The sequence below is a fragment of the Aquarana catesbeiana genome, linkage group LG04, assembly GCF_042186555.1.
Source record: "Aquarana catesbeiana isolate 2022-GZ linkage group LG04, ASM4218655v1, whole genome shotgun sequence".
Lineage (NCBI taxonomy): Eukaryota > Metazoa > Chordata > Amphibia > Anura > Ranidae > Aquarana > Aquarana catesbeiana.
In genome coordinates, this window is record NC_133327.1 from 486,140,352 (window position 1) to 486,152,565 (window position 12,214).

The 12,214-nt window shown below is 40.9% G+C and overlaps 1 protein-coding gene across 6 annotated transcripts in view; it reads left to right on the forward strand.

The window, feature by feature from the left end:
• Nucleotides 1-12,214, forward strand: part of THUMPD2 (THUMP domain 2 tRNA and snRNA guanosine methyltransferase) — a 571,516-nt gene that overhangs the window by 486,737 nt on the left and 72,565 nt on the right. For all 6 annotated transcript variants that reach the window (XM_073627644.1, XM_073627643.1, XM_073627645.1 and 3 more), the window contains one exon: nt 5,560-5,674. In XM_073627644.1, coding sequence (XP_073483745.1) covers nt 5,560-5,674 — 115 coding nt within the window. The remainder of the gene's footprint in view (nt 1-5,559; nt 5,675-12,214) is intronic.

A 12,214-nucleotide genomic window follows, 5' to 3' on the forward strand; every position in this document is an offset into this window, starting at 1 on the left:
AACCCTTACAATTAAAACTCCATAGAGTCATCATGGTGCCATCTTGTGGACAAATTTGATATTACTTCAGAGCAATGGATTTTATTACATTACCCTTACTATTCAAAAACTTTATTAAAAAACATTAAAAGAGGTGGGGGAAAAAAACCAATGACTAAAGATTCATTCGAATCACCCTTCAGCAACTGAAATCATATAAACCTCTATATCAATAAAAAATAATAATAAAGAGAGGAGGAATTTAGATATATTTCAATCAAAATTTTCTATATATTCAGAAATATATTCTATATTCAGAAATCACAATCTGAATACTGTATCTCCATTCCGACCATATCATAGAATAGCGAAAACCCCATTATAAAAAAGGGGGGGACATTAACTTTAAGAGGAATTTAAGAAAAAAAAGAAAAATTACAACAAAAGAACGAAGAAAGACAGGAGAGGGGACATCAACTGTTATTAATAAAACAGTTGATGTCCCACTCTACATTAAGGCCCATGGGTACATGACAGCCCAGACGGTATATCCAGTTAGTCTCACTCCTGGATATACAACGTCTACTGTTGCTCCCTCGCCAGTGTGGTATATATTTCTCCAAGGCAAAAAATGTCGTGCCTGTGGGGTCCCTGTCATGCTTAAGGTCATAATGTTTTGAAACATTATGTTTGTCAAAACCCCTTCGTATATTGGCGATGTGTTCACCCAATCTGACCTGTAACTTCCTGGTAGTACGCCCTACATATTCTAACCCGCAAGGGCACCTCAAAAGATATACTACACATCTTGTGGTACAGGTGATAAAGGATCTAATCGGATATGTCATACCTGTCCCAGTTGATGTGAACAATGCCTCCATGGGGGTGGTGATTGGTAGTTAGGGCGAGAAAGAGAGCGTCTACCTCTACCTCCTCCTCTGAGATGGCCTTGAGATTGGTATACGCCTACTCTGCCCCTTGGGGGTTTGGGAGAGGTTTGATATGTGGTAACTCCACTATTAACTGCGGGGGGGGGGCGCAGATCCACTTCAGTTGGAACTGGTAATGGTTCCGAAGGAGCTACAACCTGCCATTTAAAGACTATAGTATCACTATAGTCTTTAATATCTCTGTTATATTTCCTTTTCTTTTTTATTCTTTGTTCTGATTCCTCCTTGATTAAAATATTTTTTAGAGCCTCAGATCTCTGCACATATTCAGTTTCATTCTTAAAGGGTGTTAATTTGGTCTTAATATTATTAATGTCTAAATCCAGAGCAGTCAACTTTCGTTTCTTTTTTGCTATTAGAAACTGTAAAAAATTTACTCCCGCCTCATTAAAATACTTAAACCATTCGGCTAACTCACTGTCTTCCTTTTGAGGGTTAACATCCCATCGGAGGCTCCTAGGGACCATATTTAATCTGTGTCTTCCTAAAAGACACTAAACATGTCATCAACTTACTAGGTGAGATAGAGTGGAAATCTTCATATCTGCTGGTAACCGCAGACGTAGCATCACTCTATACGGCTATCTCCCATCGCTTAGGCCTTGAAGCGGTGCAGCATTTCCTTTATCGAGACTCCAGTATCTCCATCACGCAGAGTAAATTCGTGTTGGAGCTACTGGACTTTTCGATGAAGCACAATTACTTTTGGTATAGTGGTACTCACTACCTACAAATAAAGGGAGTAGCCATGGGAGCAAAATTTGCTCCGAGCATGGCTAACTTATTCATGGCCAAGAGGGAGGAGGATGTGGTTTTGAATGTGAGACGCGATGAGCTGATCCCATGGAAAAGGTTCATTGATGATGTCCTTTTCATATGGGACGGTGACATTGAATCTGTCATGGCCTTTTTATCATTTTTGAACAATAACAATAGGGGTATTGTCCTTACACATGAAGTGAATGCTTCGCAGATTCACTTTTTGGATTTGAAAATAACCATTGAAAATGGGAGGCTTATTACATCTACGTACTTCAAAACAACAGACAGGAACGGGTACATTCCATTAGACTCTTGCCATCACCGTTCCTGGCTATCAGCAGTCCCTAAGGGACAATTTTTGCGACTCAGGCGCAACTGCACTAATCTAGAGGATTACAAAAAAGAGGCCTTGGTTCTTAAATCTAGATTTTTGACCAAGGGCTATGAAAATCAGACTCTAGATTTAATAATAGCAGAAGTGGGAAATAGAGATCTCCAGTCCCTTCTAGTTGATAATCCACCGCAAGTAGAGAACAGAGAGGATTTTGGTTTGGCCTTTTTGACTACTTATTCCAGTCAACACTGGGCCATCAAACGAATAATTAAGAGACATTGGCCCATTATAAAAAATGATAGGGTCTTGGGGCCTTTGCTGGCAGATAAGCCTTGCGTATTATTCAGGGGAGCCTCAAACCTTAGGCACTTTATAGCACCTAACGTCCCGGATCCACCCACAAGACCCACCTTTTTTGGTGATCTAAAAGGTTTTTTTCCTTGCAAAAAATGTCAAGTTTGTAAAATTAATGAGTTTAAGGGTAGGAAACTAACTGAGTTCACATCAACTGGGACAGGTATGACATATCCGATTAGATCCTTTATCACCTGTACCACAAGATGTGTAGTATATCTTTTGAGGTGCCCTTGCGGGTTAGAATATGTAGGGCGTACTACCAGGAAGTTACAGGTCAGATTGGGTGAACACATCGCCAATATACGAAGGGGTTTTGACAAACATAATGTTTCAAAACATTATGACCTTAAGCATGACAGGGACCCCACAGGCACGACATTTTTTGCCTTGGAGAAATATATACCACACTGGCGAGGGAGCAACAGTAGACGTTGTATATTCAGGAGTGAGACTAACTGGATATACCGTCTGGGCTGTCATGTACCCATGGGCCTTAATGTAGAGTGGGACATCAACTGTTTTATTAATAACAGTTGATGTCCCCTCTCCTGTCTTTCTTCGTTCTTTTGTTGTAATTTTTCTTTTTTTTCTTAAATTCCTCTTAAAGTTAATGTCCCCCCCTTTTTTATAATGGGGTTTTCGCTATTCTATGATATGGTCGGAATGGAGATACAGTATTCACATTGTGATTTCTGAATATAGAATATATTTCTGAATATATAGAAAATTTTGATTGAAATATATCTAAATTCCTCCTCTCTTTATTATTATTTTTTATTGATATAGAGGTTTATATGATTTCAGTTGCTGAAGGGTGATTCGAATGAATCTTTAGTCATTGGTTTTTTTCCCCCACCTCTTTTAATGTTTTTTAATAAAGTTTTTGAATAGTAAGGGTAATGTAATAAAATCCATTGCTCTGAAGTAATATCAAATTTGTCCACAAGATGGCACCATGATGACTCTATGGAGTTTTAATTGTAAGGGTTAAAAAGCAGGTGTGTGTGTGTAATTGCCATCCCTCTGGAAGGGTAATTGTTTGCAGCTTTAACACCTTCCTAGTGTTACCAATGGCTGAACTTTTTCGTTTTGCCGCTCGGATATATAAGGCGCATGCGCAGACGTGCGGGCGTGCCCCTGATGATGTCATTTCTGACGAAACGGCCGTAGGATAGACACGCTCGTACCGACGGCGCATGCACGGAGTTTTTGTTTTAAAGCTGTATTGGTTCCTTGCAAGGAAAAGTGTTTTTATGGATGCCAGTGAGGCAACTTTTTAATAAACAAGAGATAAAACGTTCTACACCATTGGAGTTTTTTCTTTTCTTTTAAACGCTTCCATATCGGTGAGAGCTCTCTTCCCTGATTGTACCGCTGTCTGGAAGCCTGTGGCGATCGTTTGTGGATCTACATCCATCATCCCAGCTAAAGTTCCAGCCGCTGTGGAGGGCAAACCCCAAGCTGTTAGCTCTATGCCTCTGATCAGAGGCTATCTGGTAAGCCTTCAATCTATACCAGGTGACGGGATTTCAACACAGTGACAGTCACGGATTTATTATTCAAAGTCACATTTAATTGCTTTTTTGGACATTTGTTTTGACATAATTTTTGCATCTTTGGACTTTTTCTAAATGTGTGGATAAAAAACTGGGAATAGTCACGCATATATATCACTATAGTGAAGCATTCATGTTATTGTTCATGCATATATATCACTATAGCATTCATGTTATTGTTCATGCATATATATCACTATAGTGAAGCATTCATGTTATTGTTCATTTCTATTTTTTTCTTTTATCACATATGAAAGTTGTTGGTGCTTTAATAGTAATATCAATTTTTGTTGTATTTTTGCATTTATATCCAGCGCTGTGCTTTTTGTTATATCTACTCGTGAAATGTTCCCTGTGCCACTGGCTGCAATACAACCCCAAAGCATGATTGATCCACCCCCATGCTTAACAGTTGGACAGAGGTTCTTTTCATTAAATTCTGTGCCATTTCTTCTCCAAACGTACCTTTGCTCATTCCAGCCAAAAAGTTCTATTTTAACCTCATCGGTCCACAGAACTTGTTTCCAAAATGCCTCAGGCTTGTCTATATGTTCATTTGCAAAGTTCAAACGCTGATTTTTGTGGTGAGGACGTAGAAAAGGTTTTCTTCTGACGACTCTTCCATGAAGACCATATTTGTACAAGTATCTCTTTATAGTGGAATAGTGTACCACAACTCCAGTGCCTGCCAGATCTTTCTGGAGGGATCGTGCAGTCAAACGTGGGTTTTGAATTGCTTTTCTCACAATCCTGCAAGCTGTTCTGTCTGATATTTTTCTTTGTCTTCCAGATCTTTCTTTAACTTCCACTGTTCCTGATGACTGCCATTTCTTAATTACATTCCGAACAGAAGATATTGACATCTGAAAACGCTTTGCTATCTTCTTATAGCCTTCTCCAGCTTTGTGAGCATCAACTAGTTTCAGTTTCAGTTTTCTAGACAACTACTTAGAAGAACCCATGGTGCTGATTGTTGGGGCAAGGTCAGATGAGTCTGGCCATTTAAAACCTTTGAGATTGACATCACCTGGTCTTCCCAGACGATGATTGAGAACAATCCATGACACTGGCAGGTCTCAGCTTTGCAAAGGGGGCAGTGCATGCTATAAATTCTGCAGGGTGCCCAAACTTTTGCAGACGCCATTTTTTTGTTTTCTGTAATTTTGAAAGTGTAAATGATGGAAATAAAATCTAACTTTTTTGACCTATAAGAATGTCTAATCTGTAATTTGATGCCATTTGGAGATTGTTCCATCTTTCCTTGGCTTCGTTATGCACATTAATACACATTTTTACCTGGGGTGCCAAAACTTTCGATCCACACTGTACTGTTTGGGGGTTTAATCTTCAGAGCTAAAAATTTGAATTTTAACATGTGCAACTTAAAAAACAAACACAGCTCTGGTAGCAGTAGGGTTAACAGAAAGGGAAGCAGAAAAACAAAAACTGCATTATTAGCATCATGTATATACTGAAATTTTTTATTTTGCCTATAGTTCCATTTTAAAGTTTGTCCTAATTTGTGATTTTAGGGCCTCACTGTGCTTGTATATCATATCATTCTAAAAGTTTATGTAAATTCAGTTGATTTTCTTTTTACTTTCACTTTTCTTTCCAATAGCATGCCAGCTATCTGGGAGCTGACATAAGTGACTCACAGTTGACACATGCACTTGCCAATATGAAGAAGGCAGGAATATCAGATTCCGTGGCATTCCTAAAAGGATCTGTGTTAAGTAAGACCCTTTAATAAAGTTGTGTGTTTTGTTTTTTGTTTTTATGTATTTTGTTTTTTTAATGTTTAAAGAATGCTGCTGACTGAAGTAGGTCGATTTTAAAAGTGCAGGTCCACGTCCAACTGCCATCCTTACTCAGGGGTGCTCAAACTGTGGCCTGAGTAGCCCTCTGATGTGGGCCGTTACCTCAAACCAGGGAAGGGCATACCCATGCTCTGGGATTGCAGGTCGGCAAGCCCAGATCGCAATCAGCGGGTTGCTGATTCGCCATCCCAGTGCATTGAGCCAGCACTGGTGGTGGAGGAAGTAGGTGGCCACAGTTGGAGCATGAGCTGCATAAGCTGATGCTTCCTCTCTAGCGCCAGCTCCTGTCCCAGGCAAAGTGATACCAAGTGCACTTTGCCTGGGACCTTTCTAGCACCATGGCGAGAGATACCAGCAGAAGCTGGAAGAGGAAAAGGTCAGTGTATTAAACACATACAGTGCACTTTTACAATGGGTTTATTAGCACCTATAAAAGGGTAAACAACTATTGGGCTGCTTTCACACTGATCCGCAGGTGCAGCGACGTGCACCTACGGCTTTCCTATGGGTTAGCTGCACTGAGCCATAGAAGTCTATTATATCCAGAAAGTGCACCACACTCACATGATATAATATAAATCTATGGCAAAGCACAGCTAACCCACAGTAAAGCCACATGTGCACTGCGCTGCACCTGTGATGCAGGTAAACTGCAGCGCATCAGTGTGAAAGCAGCCTTCTTGGGGGCTGAGGACAGTAAGGGCTTGTTTACATTTGGGGGGGCAGTAAAAACTCATAGTTGACGTGTTTTTAACCACACCGCCCCAGTTACTGGTGTAGCATCAGGGGTCACAATGGGGACTCTGCCCCATGCTCCTGGGGTCTGTGCAGCCTCCCTGTCATATTCTGTTTTACACTTAGACATGAGGGGAGGTGTATACAGCAACCAATCTTTTCCATTTTTCTCCTGCACCACTGAAATTGACTTGGTTGATTTACTAAAGCTGGAGAGTGCAAAATCTGGTTCAGCTCAGCATAGAGACCAATCAGCTTCAAGTTTTTTGTCAAATCTTAATTGAACATGCTGAAGTTAGAAGCCGATTGGCCACCATACGCAGCTGCACCGGATTTTGCACACTCCAGTTTTAGTAAATCAACCCTATAGAGCAGCCCCCAAAAATTTCCACTCACCTGCACGCATTAGATGAGTGGAAATAAGCTGAGGGGGCAGGGCGTGTGGAGCAGGGGAGGACTGACCACTCAGGCACTGCCCAGGGCCAGTAGGGGGACCGCATGATTATGATGATTATGGCTTGCACAGATGCAGTGGCTGATATGCGATAGTGACAGATCCCCCTCCACTGGTCGGTGTAGATCCCAGGGCTTTCCCTAACCTGCACTGACAGCTCGGTGGGTGGGAGAATGGGACAGATTGGCTCTCCTCCTCCCCACTGATAGCCAGAGGAAAGTAGCGCCGAGCCCCGCCCCGGGCATTGTGCAGCCACCTACCTCTTGCCACCTGGGACATAAGCAGTCCTGTTGATCGTAGCGGAGCTCAGGTGGAGACGGGGGGGGGGAGCAGGCAGGTACACAGTGATGTACACAGTGATGTGGGACTTACAGGTGAGGCTCTGTAAACACCCTACGATTGGTGCTTGGCTTGGGGGCAGGAAGCGAGAGGCATCAATTAACATAAACAATAAAATTGTAGTGCTGAAAGAAAAAGAGGTGCATGGGGCAGTAGGTAGGTTAGTGAGGATGAACCTCCTAGCTGTGGGGCTGGCAGTGGCAGTGTTAAGTGTGCTGTCCTTTATCACTTGGTCCCAGCCATATGGTAATATTATACAGCACCCTAGTTGATGTAAACCCCCCTCTCTGCTCCTCCTCCTCCCCCTACCATGTTGCAATACTGCTACCAGTGCCACCCATCCCAGATTCCTTCTCCTCCTACCTCAGACCCAGCCTTTCCTCTCCCCTTGAGCTCCGCTCTGGTCGCCAGGACTGTTCATGTGCCAGGTGAAGGGAGGTAGGTGGCTGTGATGTCTGAGGCTCGGCACTGTTTTCATCCCACTGTCAGTGGGGAGGAAGAGAGCCCATCCTCCCACTCGCCGAGTTGTCAGTGCAGGTTAGGGAGAGCCCCAGGATCTACATCAACCGGGGAGGAGGGGGATCTGTCGCTGCCAAATCTCACCTGCTGCATTCGTGCATGCCACCATTTTCTATCTATCATGGAACCCCCTATTGGCCCCACCCCTAGTTGACACCAACACCACAACCCATTCCCTTTATAACATTAGGAAGGAGCTGGGTGGGTTTAGTGTGCTGCCATCAGTTGGCTCCAGGAAAGGAAAATTACAGCAAGTATTTGATACAGTTTTCTATTTTCCTGGCACGGAAATGGCAGCACACATGGTAAACCCAGGGGCGGACTGACCTGGTGCCATAGGAGACCCCATGATAGAAAATGGCAGAGTGCACAGACTCAGAGGCTGAGGTGTAGAGGAGCTCCAAATGAAGTTTGGGCGAGGTGCCAGTCTGCTGGGAGTTGTGTGCTCAGAGGAGGAGGTGGGGAAGAGAGAGAGAGACCGTGGAGCCATGGGGGGTGCTGGGGTGGAAAATTTGAAAATTGAACTGTGAAGTCGAAGTGCTAGAAGTATCCAGCCTTAGAGAATCTGTTGCTTTGAAGCCACTGCGAGGCTGCCAGTCTTGGGAGCATTTGAGCCTTTAAGCTGCCGAAGCCACTGAGTCAAGCTCAATGCAATATGCTTTATGTTAATATTGGTAAAAAAGTTGTTCATATTTATTTTTTTATCTTTTTTTGTTTACAAACTTTTTATTAAGGTATATAAAATATACATTATTATGACAATATACAAAAAAAGAGTAATTGTCACAAGTATAATCTTGAATCGTAACACAAATAATTCAGAAGCATACAAAAAATGTTCTGAGAACATGAATCAACAGTTTTACAGATATAGATGCATGAAGGGTCAGAAAGCTATACCTGGGGGTATTAATACTATAGCTCATGGTAACTTAATCAGGTACTATATTAGTTCAAGACAGCAGGGTATGTCTGAGTCTTCCAGGCATCCCATTTGTGATCAAACAGGTGCATTTTATCCTGTAGGGTATATAGAATCCTTTCCATCAGCATAACTCCTTCAACCCTATCTAATATTGAGGACAGGGCAATAGCTCACAAGGTAGATACACAAATTAATCTCTCCCCCCCTGCGAAGGACACCCAGAATAGGAGCTCACGTTGAAATGGTAAGATTTAAGGGTATGCCTGATATCTCCAAGGCTATAGCGGATATTTTATTCCACACAGAGGGGAGACACCCGCACTCCCAAAATATGTGTTTGAAGGTACCTACAAGTGGACATCCCCAAAAACAGTGTCCGGAGGTTCCTGGATAGATGGCTTGGAGCTTGGAAGGGGTATAATACCACCTGGTTAATACCTTTTAAGAATGGTTTCTCTAACTGCCAGAGATTTAGTGCATTTACACAAATTATCCAGCATTATATCCCTCCTCCGGAGAGAATTGTGCGCCACAGTCAACTTCCCACTTGTTCCTATAAGGGAGCCCATTGGAAAAATAGGAAGCAATCGCTGCTTTATAGAGATAAGAAAAAAGGCCCTAACCTCCTGGGAGAGTCACAGCAGAGCCTTTCAAAAAATGTAATTGGGAAGGATGAAGAAAAGCCATAATGGGCAACATTTATTTCTGTAACTTAATAGACATGTGCACTGCTAAAAAATGTGTTCGTTTTCGTTTCTTTTTTTTTTCATTTTTCGGGTTATTCATTATGATCGCAATTCATAAATTCGTAAATTTGTACATTCGTAAATTCGTACATTCATACATTCATACATTCGTATATTTTGTAAATTCATAAATTCGTAAATTAGAAAATTTGTATATTCTTAAATTCGCACATTCGTACATTCGTAAATTAGAAAATTCGGAAATTTGGAAATTCGAAATTAGAAAATTCGAAAATCTGAAATAGTAACTAACTATTAAATTAGGTGTAGGTATTGTAATTTCCTTTCAAATTTGGCTGATAGTGAATTTAACGAATACGAATTTATCTGAAGTTATGAATTATCCGAAATAACGAATGCCGCATCTAAACAAATGGAACGGAACAAATGAATAATTAATAATAATAAAAAGTTTTTATTTTATTTATTATTATTAATTCATTATGTTCCATTCATTTAGATGGGGCATTCGTTATTTTGGATAATTCATAACTTCAGATAAATTTGTATTTGTTACGTTCACTAACAGCCAAATTTGAAAGGAAATTACAATACCTATAATTTAATAGTTAGTAATAGTTAAGTTGTTATTAGGTAATTATTATTTCAGATTTCCGAATTTACAAACTTCCGAATTTATGAATGTACAAATTTACGAAATTCCAAATGTACGAATTTACCAATGTACGAATGTGCGAATTTGCGAATTTACGAATTTACACATTTTCAAATTTATGAATATTCGGAAAAATTTGTCAAACGGGTTTTCTTTAATTCGGATATTTCCGAATTAACGAATTTGTCTAAATTCGTTAAACGAATTTGGAACGAAACGAATTGCACATGTCTATAACTTAATTCTGAATAAAAAAGTTGAATAGTGCCATTTCATGAGATGATTTATTAGGGTGTGTTTAGGGGCGGAATTGGGGGCAGAATAGGGGTTGGGTGTGGCAACTGGTGGCAAGTAACTCTTTAGGCCTGGCTAGTAGCTTAGGACTTGCAATTTTGAGGCCCTGCCAAACAAAGTTTGTGTTCACACTAGTATCATCCACCTAACAGAGATTGGTCCCACAGAAAATGATGACCCTGATTGTTGTTTAAAGTCTTTATTATACTATTAAAAATACAAAAATTTTAATTCTGAGCAACTTCGTTGTGGCATGCGATTGGTTACCAAATCACTTGGCCCTTGCTCTTCAAAAGGTGGGGGGTTTACACCCCTGTCCTAACCCTTGGTTCACTACCTGGTGGGTTACTGACCCAAAACAAGCACGCAGCCCTGCATGCTCTTAGATCAGTGACTTTAATTAGGGAAGCCAGGATCAAGTTCTGTTCCTTTTGACACAGGAAAGACAAATATATACAATTTGTTGTCTTCCAATACCTTAAGCTACTATTCTCCAACATCTGAGCTACTTTATGCCTTTTTTGGTGATCTGCATTAATGTAGACTTTGAACATCTAAAGTGAATTTATGAACTGGCTTATACATGCATTATATGGTACTGGTAATGTCCCTTCTAAAATATGTATTCAATATTTGAGTATAGCAATTGTGAGTAGGGATGAACTGAACCCCCCCCCCCCGGTCTGGTTCGCACCAGAACCTGCGAACGGACCGAAAATTCGCACGAACATTAGAACCCCATTGACGTCTATGGGACTTAAACGTTCGAAATCAAAAGTGCTCATTTTAAAGGCTAATTTGCATGGTATTGTCCTAAAAAGGGTTTGGGGACCCGGGTCCTGCCCCAGGGGACATATATCAATGCAGAAAAAAGTTTTAAAAACGGACGTTTTTTTCGGGAGCAGGGATTTTAATGATGCTTAAAGTAAAAAAAAAAAAAAAAAAAAAAAAAGTGAAATATTCCTTTAAATATCGTACATGGGGGGTGTCTATAGTATGCCTGTAAAGTGGCGCATGTTTCCCGTGCTTAGAACAGTCCCTGCACAAAATGTAATTTTTAAAGGAAAAAAAGTCATTTAAAACTGCTTGCGGCTTTAATGTAATGTCGGGTCCTGGCAATATGGATGAAAATCAGTGAGACAAACGGCATGGGTACCCCCCAGTCCATTACCAGGCCCTTTGGGTCTTGTATGGATATTAAGGGGAACCCCGCACCCAAATTAAAAAAGGAAAGGTGTGGGGCCCCCAGGCCCTATATACACTGAACAGCAGTATACAGGCGGTGCAAACAAGACAGGGACTGTAGGTTTGTTGTTAAGTAGAATCTGTTTGTAATTTTAAACTGGTACAATTTTAACGTGTTTAGCTCCAGCCAAAAAATCTATTTTAAGCTTTTTGGAAAACATAGGGAAGGGTTATCACCCCTGTGACATTTGTTTTGCTGTCTGTGCTCCTCTTCAGAAGATTTCACCTCACTTTTTGTCCCAATGACAAATGTTTATTAAAAATTTGGGTTTTTTTGTGAAACAAGGATTGGTGATAAAGCATCAGTGGAAAGGAGAAAAGTTTTTCCCATATTAACTCTTACAGGAGAGAATTTCCCTTCCTAGGGGTAGATTTCATCTCACTTCCTGTTGTCTCCTTCCGTTTGCAAGTAGGAGTCGTTTGTAAGTTGGATGTCTTAAAGTAGAGGCCTGCCCTATATACTCAGCAGAAATTTGGGCCTTAGGTGTTGTTGTGGCCACAACACTGTAAGCCCTCACAGGGCCCTGCTGTGAAATATTAGATAAAGAATTGTAATTACATGCCCCCGTTGAACAGGGGCAGA